The sequence below is a fragment of the Haematobia irritans genome, chromosome 5 (assembly GCF_050003625.1).
Source record: "Haematobia irritans isolate KBUSLIRL chromosome 5, ASM5000362v1, whole genome shotgun sequence".
Lineage (NCBI taxonomy): Eukaryota > Metazoa > Arthropoda > Insecta > Diptera > Muscidae > Haematobia > Haematobia irritans.
In genome coordinates, this window is record NC_134401.1 from 157,177,304 (window position 1) to 157,192,377 (window position 15,074).

The following is a 15,074-nucleotide window of genomic DNA, read 5'->3' on the forward strand; positions in this document are numbered from 1 at the left end:
TTGTTCTGCTTCAAATTTTTAAAATTTTCCCCATATTATTTTTCCTATTCCTTTAATTACGATGAACATAGCGGTTTTAATCATTGAATTATTAACCGATGTGGACCAATTTTTGCATAGTTGTTAGAGACCATATACTTACACCATGTACCAAATTTCAGCCGGATCGGATGAAATTTGGTTCTCTTAGAGGTTCCGCAAGCCAAATTGGGGGAATCAGTTTATATGGGAGCTATATATAATTATGGACTGATGTGGACCAATTTTTGCATGGTTGTTAGAGATCATATGCTGAAATTTCAGGTGGATCTGATGAAATTTGCTTCTCTTAGAGTCCCCGCAAGCCAAATTTGGGGGTCCGTTTATATGGGGGCTATACGTAAAAGTGGACCGATATGGCCCATTTGTAATACCATCCGACCTACATCATTAACAACTACTTGTGCCAAGTTTCAAGTCGATAGCTTGTTTCGTTCGGAAGTTATCGTGATTTCAACAGATGGACGGACGGACGGACTGACATCAGATCGACTCAGAATTTCACCACGACCCAGAATATATATACTTTATGGGGTCTTAGAGCAATATTTCGATGTGTTACAGACGGAATGACAAAGTTAATATACCCCCATCCTATGGTGGAGGGTATAATAAAATGAATTCTATTGTTTTGTTTTCAAAAATGTATGCTACTTCAATTTTATTCAATATACTCCACTTTTTTCCAAAATCTACTTCACTCAATTTTTCACTAGCGGCAGCACAGATTGTCGGGATTATCTTTGAGCCTCTACGATAAAATATGTCCAAATTCAAACTGATGTAGTAGACAATATGCTTAAGAGTTCAAGCCCATATCCGAAATCTCTGTGAACAAAATGGATCCAATCACCTGTTTTGCGTTACCTAAATGTGAATATAAATTTAATTTTAAGTCCGGCGAATGTTTGAACATGCAAATCATTATGAACGATTTCAAATCATACCAATTAAGGCCGGTATGCACCTCTAGCGAAAAATTTCATTCCCATAAGAAATGCATTGCTATTTATGCTAACGAAATTTTCGGTAGCGTTCAATTTCGTAAGCTGGTACGCACCTCTAATGAAAATAACAGGGTTGTCAAAAGCATATTTTGGCAGCAAACATTTAATTTATTACAATCATTGTGTGCGTAAAATTTTCAAAAGGTCTGTAAATAATAAACAATTTATTTGAGGAATATTTGGAACATATATATATGAAAATTTCTTTAGCATAAATAGCAATGCATTTCTTATGGGAATGAAATTTTTCGCTAGAGGTGCATACCGGCCTTTAATGCGCTTTACAGACTATCCGTTATTCCGGACGGAATGTCGGTGTTTGTAAAGAATCTTACAGTGTGTCGGATCGATACGACTTGTCGGCGATGACTAAATAATCGGTAAATGTGTTATCGATCCCATAAACAAGCAGCAGTATCGATTATGCCTTCGGACTTAACTTATAATGTGCACAATATATGGGATATGTTCGACACGAGCATTGTCGTCCGGAATAACTGATAGTCTGTAAAGCGCATAAGAGGAAATATATGAAAACCAGAATTTTTCCATTGTTAATGCGTTTTACAGACTACCAGTTATTCCGAACGGAATGTCGGTGTTTGTAAAGAATCTTACAGTGTGTCGGATCGATACGACTTGTCGGCAATGACTAAATAATCGGTAAATGTGTTATCGATCCCATAAACATGCAGCAGTATCGATTATGCCTTCAGACTTAACTTATAATGTGCACAATATATGGGATATGTTCGACAAGAGCACTGTCGTCCGGAATAACTGATAATCTCTAATGCGCTTTACAGACTATCAGTTATTCCGGACGGAATGTCGGTGTTTGTAAAGAATCTTACAGTGTGTCGGATCGATACGACTTGTCGGCGATGACTAAATAATCGGTAAATGTGTTATCGATCCCATAAACATGCAGCAGTATCGGTTGTGCCTTCGGACTTAACTTATAATGTGCACAATATATGGGATATATTCGACACGAGCATTGTCGTCCGGAATAACTGATATTCTGTAAAGCGCATAAGCGCATAAAATAACATTTTTGAAAACAATTCACCGTTCAACTAATTGAACGTTTTATCCCATTATGCCACCTGGTAAATATCACCTCTGGCCAACGATTCAAGCATAGTCTGACATATCGAATTCGAACATGTGCTTGATGGAAATTTTCGAAAATGGCTGCTGTTTCCGTTCAACAATTTTTCCTGTCTTTCTGAAAAGCGACGATTACAGGTCGACACCATGAGGTACGATTTTTTATGAAAAACATTCGAAATAATGTGAAAACAAACAATAAACCCAAACAAAATAGTGCTAATGTCTATGACCCATATGTGAAGAATGAATTTTACTTAGAAAAGTGTTGTTTTCTTGCTTTTTTCTATGTTTGCAGTTCGCTTAAACTTCAAAAGAGGCTGGCAGCCTCGGTAATGCGATGCGGCAAGAAGAAGGTCTGGTTGGATCCCAATGAAATTAATGAGATCGCAAACACCAACTCCCGTAAGTATATTTTGTGTGTGTGCATACAGTGAGAAGGACTCAGAAGATGGACAGTGGCCAATTTCCAAAGAATATTGGAATTTGTTAATAAAGTGCAATAGCAAACATTGCTCTATACCTGCTAGTGTGAAAAACGTGCAACGTGCCCTTAAGTCAAAACAACAAAAACATAACATTGATTTTTCGTAGTAAACCAATATGGGTGCCGCTTGATTGTTGAGGTTAGAAAAGGAATAGTGTTCTATATTCCTCCTATTCGTAAAAGCTTAATTAAAATTGAGAAATATAGTTTCCTTTTATTTAGATTTTTCCTAGAATCGAAAAAAGCCCATAAGTGTTTAGTAGTAGTTTTACACTACAATTGTGTGAGCTAAGGCTTTAATTATTTAGGCAACCCCTTGAGGAGTCGATTAGTTTTGAACTGGTGACGGATCAGATGAATTATTTTGCCAATAACAATTGTTATTTAGCTTAATTTTTTACCTCATGCTGTTTGATCAATATACCTTGCCTCTAGGACACTGCCTGAATAGAGTGATTCCGGAAGATATTTCAAAGAATTTGTTTTTCTATTATTGTTATCTTTTCAAGAGATTTGACCGTCTATAAAAAAAATGAAGCCTCCATAAGTTCCAATGAAGTTTACCGCTGTCTTCCAAAATCGCTGTTCTCACTATTTTTAAATTGTTCAAAAAAAGAAATCTATACTAAATCTATTATCTTCACACATTTATTTTACAGGCCAAAACATCCGCAAATTGATCAAGGATGGTTTGATCATCAAGAAGCCCGTTGTTGTACACTCCCGCTATCGTGTACGCAAAAACACTGAAGCTCGTCGCAAGGGCCGTCACTGTGGTTTTGGTAAGCGCAAGGGTACAGCCAATGCCCGTATGCCAACCAAATTCTTGTGGATGCAACGTCAACGTGTCCTCAGACGTTTGCTGAAGAAATACCGTGATAGCAAGAAAATCGATCGTCACTTGTACCATGACTTGTACATGAAGTGCAAGGGTAATGTATTCAAGAACAAGCGTGTCCTCATGGAATACATCCACAAGAAGAAGGCCGAGAAGCAGCGCAGCAAAATGTTGGCTGACCAAGCTGAAGCCAGAAGACAAAAGGTCCGTGAGGCCCGTAAGCGCCGTGAAGAGCGTATTGCCAACAAGAAGCAAGAGCTCATCAATATGCATGCCAAGGAAGATGAAGCAGCCGCTCAAGCTGCCCAAGCCACCACTGGCAAGAAGTAAATTAGGCTCTAGATCTTTTATTTTGTATTTTATCCACTGATGTTGAGCATTATTTGAAAAATAAGAGGAAACCCAAACCACAAGAAGCCGCAAGTGTTTTTATAATAAAAACTGAGGAGGATACTGTAAAAAATATTACGACTTTATTTTTTCAAAAATAAACTATGGGAAAACAACAATTTATCGTAAAAGAAAAACAATACAAAAAATGAGATGACAGGGATTTCTTAATGATGAGATTTAAACAAAATGAAAACTTTTAAAGGACTTCCCTGTCCCCATGCCTTGACAACAATTAGTGGCGTTTCATTTCATTGACCAAATCGATTGGTTTAAAATGATTCACTATATTCACGGTCCAATCGGATTCATTGCCCTTGGTGAATTCCTTGATGAAGCGATAATTACAAACGAAAACTTTGTCTTGGTATTCGGGTAATGTACCCATGTTCCAGGGTATTTCCTCTCCAGATTCCCTCATTTCGCGAAGGCCTCGCAGCACATGGAATACCATGGTTATCTCGACCCATCGCTTTTGTACATCCTTGTTTTCTTCATCAAACATAATACCAATTTGATAGGGAAATGTGAGGTAGATATCGCTTTCTTTTACTTCCAATTGTTTTCGTTGTGAAACGGATAATTTCTGGATCACAGGTTTAAGTTCATTGATGGCATCGGATGATACCAAATTTGTTAGATGAGCAAAATCGCCATTCATTAGTTTAGAGGAAACAACCTATAAATAGAGACAGATACGATTTAAAAATTGATTTTGGTCAATAAAAATGGAAACGAATTCTAACAATGAGTACACACAGACCCCCAAGCAAAACGTGGTCCACTAGCTAGACACTATTTAATCATTGATTTGACATATTTCTATTCATATTAATTAGGGTGTAGAACTCAACGTGAGTGCTGCTTAAGGGTGAGTACTATGTTCGGTTTTTCCACCTAAAACACTAAATTAAAAGTACAAATATATTTATGAAGACTATTACATTTTGATCAAGTCTTGCCAAAATAATGGATGGAAAAGATCCAAGGAATTTATTACAAATAATTTTATAATTCTAAATATATTAATTAAAAAAGTATTTAACGGTTACTCACGGTTTTCAACTTGAAAACTGAACTTAGTCATCAGCTTAAGTGTCGAAAAATGGACGAACTAGAATCGGCCCTTTTTTAGTCGAAATTTCCATCACAAAAATGATAATGCATTAAGAGGCGCCCATTATTTTGGGCGACAAAAACCGATATCAATCAATTTTGTGCGATCCCCAAATAAAATATCAACATAAATCAAATATATTTCCATGGCCTACTCAAAAAAATAAAAAATAAAAACACTGCAATGTTGTTATAGGCACAACCCCAATTGTCGATCACAATGCAGTGTTATACGCCAATTAGAGAAATTTAGAATTAGTTGAAAAAGAGCACGCTGACTAGATCTAGACGACATATTTAAACTTTTGCAACTTCTTATAGTGATTAATACTCCAAGAATGCTTATCACAACTGAACTTGACTTGGTCATTAGGTGAGTGTAGTTATAATACTAAAGACTGGCATAATTGCAAAAAGTTAAGCAAACATTAAATTATTATAAGCCGGGAATTGCTCTTTGCCGGTGCATTGTATGTAGCGACATCCATGATTAATAGTAATATTTACAAATCCGACAGGACACTATGCAAATACTTGGTTGAAATGAGTATCCAAATATTTTCCAGCAGTATTTATGGAATTTTTTTCTTATTATTGTCTGATTTAGATGAATATCATTTCAAAATATAATGTGGAGTATTATTGCGTTCTTATGTTAGGTATAAAAATCTATAATAACTTGATCAACTGGATGAAAAAGAGCGACAAAGAAGTGGGGTTGGGAAAAAGATCTCTCAATTACCACCCATTAAATCGTTATATGAACGATAATATCCCTTGGCATTTGTAGAATAACACAAAATACGAATTAACAGATTATACATAAAGTAGAAATACAGACATATAACAGGGTTTTAAAGCCACATCTTTCAAATAAAATATAGAAATCACATTCTTCTATTTATTTGTATATTTACCTGCATAGCTTTTTTGGCTCCCGCAGCAAAATCACGAATATTGAATTCCCTGTCCATATACGGTCTAATTATAAAATGTACCATTATCCAGTTTTTCATCGAATTATAAAAAGATGGCCACATAATTTCTGGAAAATCCATTAATCGTGGCAAGGAGCGTTTTCCTTTAAATTCAGGTGTTTTATCATCACCACCACCGCCGCTGCCATCCTTATTTAGACGTTCCTCTTTTTCAATCGTTTGATTTCCATTAGAGTAATTCCTAAAGTTCAATGGCCATAGATGGGTCCCATAGTTGGTGTTTATATGTTCCGGCTTATTTAGGTTATAAAAACAATTATTGCCTCTACAATTAATAGCTGTTGCAGATAACAATCTCAGATGATTATGGTGTACATTCGCCTTCGCAAATGCATAGATTAACTTGGAATTCCTCAGTCCTATATTCATATTACGCAAAGAAAAGGATACAAATTTTATGAAAATGAAAACAACAGATTAACGTTATCTGTCAAATTAGAATACAAAGTGTTTTGAGAGAAGAGATGGCTTGGGAGTTGTTTGAGAGAAAGTTGTGTGACATGTAAAATAGATAGCAGCACTGTACCGTTGACGTTGAAACTTATGGGCTGTTCACATTCACATTACGCGAGATACTGCATGCTTCCTATTACTACGTTCGCACTAGACACGAAATCTCGCTATTTACAAATCTCAAGTGTTCGGAATGGCAAAATAACGATATTTTGTAGATTTGAGGATTTATCAGCTGTTTGTAAATATATCAATACAAACACCAATCCGTAAGTGTACACGTATACACACATTCATCTACAAGGAAAATTGGGGTTGCAAAAAACGCATTTATAGTACTAAAACCGCTGTTGTACAAGGCAATATAGGGGATTTTGAAAGAGATTTTGTTGAAATCCTCTACGAGCCTGCTGATATTTGCCTATTGCAAATCTACTGAGATCTAGGAGAATTTCGGCCAAAATCCTCGTTTACGAGGATTTCGTGTCTAGTGCGAACGTAGTATATGGCTTTTTATTTTCTTTTAAAATATGCGAAATTTTTGCATTTTGCTAGGAATATTACATAAGCTACTTTTTTTAATTTTTTTTGTGAATATTGCCTCGCCCACCGGCAAAGTAAGGGCATTTTCAGCACTACCGACAGAGTGTTGCGATTGGTCTAAAAAGCAGAGTTGCATATGTTGTTGATGGAAACTTGAATAATTGAATGATGGTGAATTAATGACAATTGAATAATTTCAATGTTGTTATCCCTATTTTATACCAGGGCTGTTTTCTTTTAGCACTGGATACACTAAGCAGTCACGGACTAAAAGAAAACAGAGTTCCAGGACATCTCCAAAAAAATGCAACACTGTCATCAGCTGCTTAAAAACAATCACAGAAAACAAGTGAAATCTTACATTTTTAATGTATGAAATATCCAAATAGTAATTAATATTTACTGTTGCCATTATTTATGAGAGTGTACCATTTTGAATTTAATATTATTCGATAAATTATTCACAATAAATTGCTATTGCGAATCTAAAAAGCGTCACTTTATCAAAATGCAATCTGGCAACACCGGCGCGAGTTGCACTGATGAGATGTTCAGGATAGAACACCAGTGCAACGATGTTCTGGATAGCCCATACAAATATTGCATCCAGTGCTAAAAGAAAACATACACCCAAAGAAATTTGTTAGTAGGGACAGCAGAAAAGTCTGCTAAAACAGCAGAAATTCTGCTGAAAAAGGGACAGCAGTCACTGTTTGCTGCAATAGCAAACATTTTTTTAAGCTCGATTAACCTAAAACATGTTTCATTTTGGCTAAAACAACTTAGGAGCTATCCTAACATAATTAAAACTATTTTGTGAATATCTCTAGTATTTGACTAAAAATCTGTATATTTATCGAATTGAGACATAACAGCAAACAAAATGTTTGCTTATCGTATTTAGGAGCTTGTAAGTATATTACAGTGCAAAAATATACCAAAAACTACCAAAAACTAGGGACAGCAGAAAAGTCTGCTAAAACAGCAGAAATTCTGCTGAAAAAGGGACAGCAATCACTGTTTGCTGCAATAGCAAACATTTTTTTAAGCTCGATTACCCTAAAACATGTTTCATTTTGGCTAAAACAACTTAGGAGCTATCCTAACATAATTAAAACTATTTTGTGAATATCTCTAGTATTTGACTAAAAATCTGTATATTTATCGAATTGAGACATAACAGCAAACAAAATGTTTGCTGATCGTATTTAGGAGCTTGTAAGTATATTACAGTGCAAAAATATACCAAAAACTACTTTTGGTTCTTAAATATGCTTTGGGGAAAAATTTATAACCTAAAAATTTTATAAATTATTGTTCATTAGGTCCTGAAGTACAAAAATATAACAGCAGACATCGACTGCTGTTTTTAGCAGACTTTTTTCTATGAGTGTACCTACTAAAGATATGCATTACGCAGCAATAAAAACCCCCATATTTCATTATATTTTGTGTTGATTTTATGTTCGCCCTGTTTGCTCCTTTGAATTCTTTTTTTGTCCCATAAAATGATAGCAGTTTTTTTGGTTGATTGCAGAATTTTAATATATTTTTTCTCAGATTTTGTGTTTTTGATTTGAGGGTAAATACCATTCTCAACACTAATTTAACTGGGTTTTCATACAACTAATTCTCTATTTATTTAAATCCCTGGGAGCCACTGTGGGGCAGTGGTTAGCATGATTGCCTTCCATATTAGGGAACATGGGTTCAAACCTATCAAACACCAAAAAGGTTTTCAGCTGTGGATTACTCATTTCAGTAATGCGTCGTCCAGGCTCCAAGTTTTTCCGGACGGAATGTCTGTGTTTGTAAAGAAACTTACAGTGTGGCCAATCGATACGAATTGTCGGCGATAACTAAATAATCGGAAAATGTGTTATCGATCCCATAAACATGCATCAGTATCGATTATGCCTCCGGACTTAACTTATGGTGTGGCCAATATCTGCGATATGTTCGACGTGAGCACTGTCGTCCGGATCAACTTATTGTCGGGACGGCGCACAACGCTGGCGATACTACTGAGGGCTTCAAAGCTTCTCTAAGTGATTTTACCGCAATGTGAAACGCCGTTTGGGATGGCCTATCGATAGGAGGTCCCTTATCATTCAGCTACACATAGGATCGAACAGCACTCAGCGATAAGAGAGAAATTCAGCACTTGTGGTATTACCTTATCTTGTTGCCTGCCAATAATATAGTTTTGCTATATATTTCTAGAGTATGGGATGGATATCTGCTATTCATAAAGCATACGTATTTTTGTTAAAGGCCGGTATGCACCTAAAATTCCTTGAGGCGTTATTATCGATTGATGAAATTTTTCCTCCCATAATGCGCTTTACAGACTATCAGTCATTCCGGACGGAATGTCGATGTTTGTAAAGAATCTTACAGTGTGTCGAATCGATACGACGTGTTATCGATCCCATAAACATGCAGCAGTATCGATTATGCCTTCGGACTTAACTTATAATGTGCACAATATATGGGATATGTTCGACACGAGCACTGTCGTCCGGAATAACTGATAGTTTGTAAAGCGCATAAGAAATACATTGCAAAACTGTGTTATTGGCACACAAACAAAATTTCCGCTAGAGGTGCTTAACCCTCTAATGCCCAAGCCCGCCTTTAGGCGGTCTTCATTTAATAAGGAAGCTTTTAGTAAAACACACCTTAAGACAACAAAAATGAACAAACTAAAAAGAAAACTTATTTGAAACTATTCAAGAGGCTTTGCAGCATATGCTGAATTTTACTGTATACATTTTTCTTGCTTAGTTCTCCTGCTTTTGTGTCGTTAACATTGAAAATTTAATCGGCTGGCAAAAAAATTGGGGCATTAGAGGGTTAACGAAATTGTCGTTAGAACGACATTATCGACTTTATTTATAAGAAACACACAGTAACCATATTATCGATACTTAACTTTTCTCAAGTTAACGGACTATATAGTACACAATGTATACGATCGATAACAATGTACCGCTGAATTTTCGGTAGCAATAGTAGCAATAAATTTCTCGTGGTCTGTAGATATACATAGACACTTTTACTGGTAAAAATTTCGTGACACATTGTTATCAATATTTTAATAATAGTGATGACAAAATACCAACAAAACATTTTTGGTACATTTCCCATTGTTATAGTGACACTTAATGGTAGCGATTGGGATTAAATCGAATTTTGAAATGCGGGCGACAGGCAGCAAGTATTGTATGTTTGGAAGAATATCTGAACACACATGAATTTCGACAATTTTTAAAAAGATAATTATTATAGTTATTTTTATTTGAAACCATATGATATGGAACAATTTTATTGAAAAAAATGTTGCTGCTTTTCTTCAGGTGCAAATAGATAGACACCTAACATAAATTTATTCCATATGTATGCCAACTATCTTAAGTTCAAGGAATCTCTATGAATTTTGCTTTGCAAAATCCGCAGGGCCAATGTATCAAGTAGCATCTTCATATGCTTAATTTGTTTTATTTGTATAAACAATTAAATAAATGGAAGTAAAGTGATGCTCTCAATAGAGTCAACGTTGTTATGAGATGAGACCGATGCTGAAACAGATAGGGTCATAAAGTTAGTAGGCAATCATGCATGTGGGGATAGTGTGACACTCGCCAATGACCCTTGATATTCGCAACCAAATTTCTATTTTTATGTAGCAAGTAATTAAATTGAAAACACTCGCCTATATAAGCTATATAGAATTGATCTATAGGCGATCACTTGTTTACGTGTATTTGTTATAGGAAGCTATTATAAGGAAAGTTAAAGGCGTGCACCATTTTGGATTCCCATAAAGGTGGGTACTAGGTTCGGATTTTCCATCAGACCCCAAACGAAACGGAGAGTGTTAATATATATAAATATCATTACGATCATATTTTTATAAAAATCTTGTCAAAATTTGAATGAAAAAGATCAAACGAATTTATTACCATTTCAAATTAATCAATTAAAATTGATTAGCCTGGTTTTCGCCGAGAAACCCGAACATGGTACCCACCTGAAAAAAATAAATGTAAAATTTTTTCTTGTACCGATGATAGTCGCTTTGACTGTGTTTCCACATTTAATCCAGTTCATTGATGACTATTTTCCAATTTTTTCTTCCTCCTACTTGAACTCTACCAAGAGATCAACCAATTGTTTTTGATTTCAGAAATCTTCCATATTTCCACATTATATTTAGGTATTCACCAAAGATGAATGGTCATTGATGAGGGATCATTGCGTTAAATGACTGATATAGCCTTTGGGCAAATGTATCAATCATTGCTTTATGATGAAACACTTGAATTTGTACTCCATTTAAAATATTCAATACTGAAAGAAAAAAGAATCAATTTTGTGTTAAAAATTTGGAAATCGTTATTTAAATGGTATCTAAAATCAGTAAAAAAATATTACCGGACGGTATTACCGTGTACGATAACAAATTTTAATAATTTATTGACTAATTAATACCGCATGGTTCCAAAAATATGCTGTCTTTAATTAATTGATACTGAATTGTAACGATTTCGGCAATTATTATTTGGTAAATGGTTTCTGCGAAAAACGAATATCAGCTTAAACCCAGGGTTGTTAACTTATTTGCCCGAAATAATATGCCATATACCATACATCACTATGTGTTCGAAAAAGCTTAAAACAAAAAATAGTTCGTAGTTATTTCGCGCTAATTGTTTTTATATGGAGTATAACTGTTCGTTTCGTGCGAAAACTTGTTCTGAGTACTAGGCTTAAGCCTAGTACTAAGTTCGCTTCCAGAGAAAATTTTCTTGACCATAAAAAATTCTTAGCTAGCGAAATTTACATTACGACGATATTATCGACTGTGTTCGAATTTTTTTCGTTGTGTTAAACGTCCAAAGAAGGTGATCTAAATGAGAAAATAGAATTATACGGAGCGATTATAGACATTTGCTAGAAGTGTCTATTAAGCTATAGAAAAAACGCCTTGGTAACATGCCAATAAAGCAGGGGCGAAGCAGTAACGAATCGATAAAACAGTAGTCATATATGGTATATTTATGCACTATTATTTTAGATTTTTTGTAGAAATTCCGAACACAGTACCCACATTAACGGGTTACTGTAAACTTTCTTAGTTACGGCCATTTTCAGGTAGCTCCGTTAGGCTTTAAATGTCAGCTAACAGAAAATAAATTGCAAATATCTTCTCTCCGGTTAACGTTAAATGAAAAAATTGCTTTAGTTAAGTTCTTAACTACCATTGGTACTATCGACAGATATGTCGATAGTACGGTTTAAAAGTTCATTACCTACCGTAGCACTAACGGGAAAATGTGGATTAGGAAAATGTTCTTTTTTTATTTATGTATTCTACTACTAGCGAAAAATTTGGTTTACATGCCGATAATACGGTTTTGTCATTTTTTATGGGAACGAAATGTAAAAATCGACCACAACGTATCATTGAATTATCGGAAGCAAATATAGTAATGCATTTCTTATAGTAGCTGGAGAGAGATACAGTGCTGTCCATAAGATATACATTGGTAGTTTTGCAAACGAAAATTCCATTGGATGTTGTTATCGCTTATTTGCAATTTGCTCCCATAAGAAATATGCGGCAAAACAAGAATGCTGCATATCAATAAATCAATTTTGGTATGTTGTTTTTAAAATTAAATCAATCGATAATATCGTACTAACGCTAGCAAAAGTGTCCATGTACTTCTTGTAGGTAGCGGAAATTTCGATGGTGCTGAATATGGGAATTTGGTAAAACGTTAGATCCATTGAACATTGATATAAACATGGAATGGGTCAGCACTGAGTGATAAGAAAGAAGTTCATCGTTGTGGTATCACAGTATACTGAGAGTTTTCACAAACATTTCCATAGATTTGAGTACCTACATGATGACTGTCTTATCGACATTGTAACGAAATGTGATTAAAAAGGCTTCTCTCAGTACTCCCGAGGTCAAATCGTTTTTATAAAAGTTTTTGCCGAAGATGGGCACGGTTGCCACTCGAGACCAAAATAATCGACCAAAATTTGAAGAAAAATTTACCAAATAACTACCAAACAAAAAAATTTTATATTTTATGCCTATAGAAAATTTTGTCAAAATTTGTTTTTCATAGAAAGTTTTGTCAAAATTTTATTTTCATAGAAAGTTTTGTCAAAATTTTATTTCTGTAGAAAATTTTGTCAAAATTGTATTTCTATGGAAAATTTTGTCAAATTGTATTTCTATAGAAAATTTTGTCAAAATTTTATTTCTATTGAAAACTTTGTCAAAATTTTATTTCTATAGACAATTTTGTCAAAATGTTATCCTATATCTTTGGTTTCAGTCCAGCACGAGGTCATAAATGAAAAAAAAAACTCCAAATGTTTTTTATAGATTTTTTTTAAATTTATTTCTATAGAAAAGTTTGTCAAAATTTTACTTCTATAGAAAATTTTGTCAAAATTTTATTTCTATAGAAAATTATGTCAAAATTGTATTTCTATAGAAAATTTTGTAAAAATTTTATTTCTATAGAAAATTTTTGTCAAAATTTTATTTCTATAGAGAACTTTGTCAAAATTTTATTTATATAGAAAATTTTGTCAAAATTTTATTTCTATAGAAAATTTTGTCAAAATTTTATTTCTATAGACAATTTTGTTAAACTTTTATTTCTATAGACAATTTTGTCAATATTTTATTCCTATGTCTTTGGTTTCAGTCCAGCACGAGGTCATAAATAAAAAAAACTCCAGATGTTTTTTATATATTTTTTTTTTTAATTTTATTTCTATAGAAAATTTTTTCAAAATTTTATTTGTATAGAAAATTTTGTCAAAATGTTATTTCTATCGAAAATTTTGTTAAAATTTTATTTTTATAGACAATTTTGTCAAAATGTTATTTCTATAGAAAATGATGTCGACATTTTATTTCTATAGAAAATTTTGTCGAAATTTTATTTCTATAGAAAATTTTGTCAAAATGTTATTTCTATAGAAAGTTTTTGTCAAAAATTTATTTCTATAGAAAATTTTGTCAAAATTTTATTTCTATAGAAAGTTTTGTCAAAATTTTATTTCTATAGAAAATTTTTTCAAAATTTTATTTCTATAGAAAGTTTTTGTCAAAAATTTATTTCTATAGAAAATGTTATCAATATTTTATTTTTATAAAAAATTATGTCAACATTTTATTTCTATAGAAAATTTTGTCAAAATTTTATTTCTATAGAAAATTTGGCAATCTTTTATTTCTATAGAAAATTTTGTCAAAATTTTATTTCTATAGAAAGATTTTGTCAAAAATTTATTTCAATAGAAAATGTTGTCAAAATTTTATTTCTATAGAATTTTTTTGTCAAAAATTTATTTCTATAGAAAATTTTGTCAAAATTTTATTTCTATAGAAAATTTTGTCAAAATTTTATTTGTATAGAAAAGTATGTCAATGTTTTATTTCTATAGGAAATTTTGTCAAAATGTTATTTCTATAGAAAGTTTTTGTCAAAATTTTATTTCTATAGAAAGTTTTTGTCAAAAATTTATTTCTATAGAAAATTTTGTCAAAATTTTATTTCTATAGAAAATTTTTCCAAAATTTTATTTCTATAGACAGTTTTTGTCAAAAATTTATTTCTATAGAAAATTTTGTCAAAATTTTATTTCAATAGAAAGTTTTGTCAAAATTTTATTTCTATAGAAAGTTTTATCAAAATTTTATTTCTATAGAAAATTTTGTCAAAATTTTATTTCTATAGAAAGTTTTTGTCAAAATTTTATTTCTGTAGTAGTGAAGTACCTCTTAATTGCATTCATGAAAAATTTTGAAGTGTTTTTTTGTTTGAAAAGTAACTATTTCTTAAAGAAATATTTAAGTATTAAAATAATTTGCTTAAATTTGCAATTAATCTTTTACCATTTCATTAATTTTTAGCAAAAACAATACTTACAATATATTAAAAATATTGGATTTTTTCTATGAAAAAAAAAATATGTAAAATTCTATGCAAATTCAAAATACTCCTAAAAATACTTGTTTCATCTTCATTGTTATTTTATTCTGATATAATTAA

At 32.7% G+C, this 15,074-nt stretch overlaps 2 protein-coding genes across 2 annotated transcripts; one reads left to right on the forward strand and one right to left on the reverse strand.

Moving 5' to 3' along the window:
• The first annotated feature begins 2,233 nt into the window (after positions 1-2,233).
• Positions 2,234-3,947, forward strand: RpL19 (ribosomal protein L19). The gene is made up of 3 exons (XM_075308959.1): positions 2,234-2,311; positions 2,458-2,564; positions 3,306-3,947. Exons 1-3 carry the CDS (start codon positions 2,307-2,309, stop codon positions 3,812-3,814), a joined length of 621 nt encoding a protein of 206 aa, XP_075165074.1. The 5' UTR covers positions 2,234-2,306; the 3' UTR covers positions 3,815-3,947.
• Positions 3,936-6,433, reverse strand: LOC142237598 (m-AAA protease-interacting protein 1, mitochondrial). Its single transcript, XM_075308958.1, has 2 exons — positions 5,908-6,433; positions 3,936-4,553 (listed from the first exon to the last, which is right to left on the reverse strand). Exons 1-2 carry the CDS (start codon positions 6,355-6,357, stop codon positions 4,110-4,112), a joined length of 894 nt encoding a protein of 297 aa, XP_075165073.1. The 5' UTR covers positions 6,358-6,433; the 3' UTR covers positions 3,936-4,109.
• Positions 6,434-15,074: the final 8,641 nt, after the last annotated feature.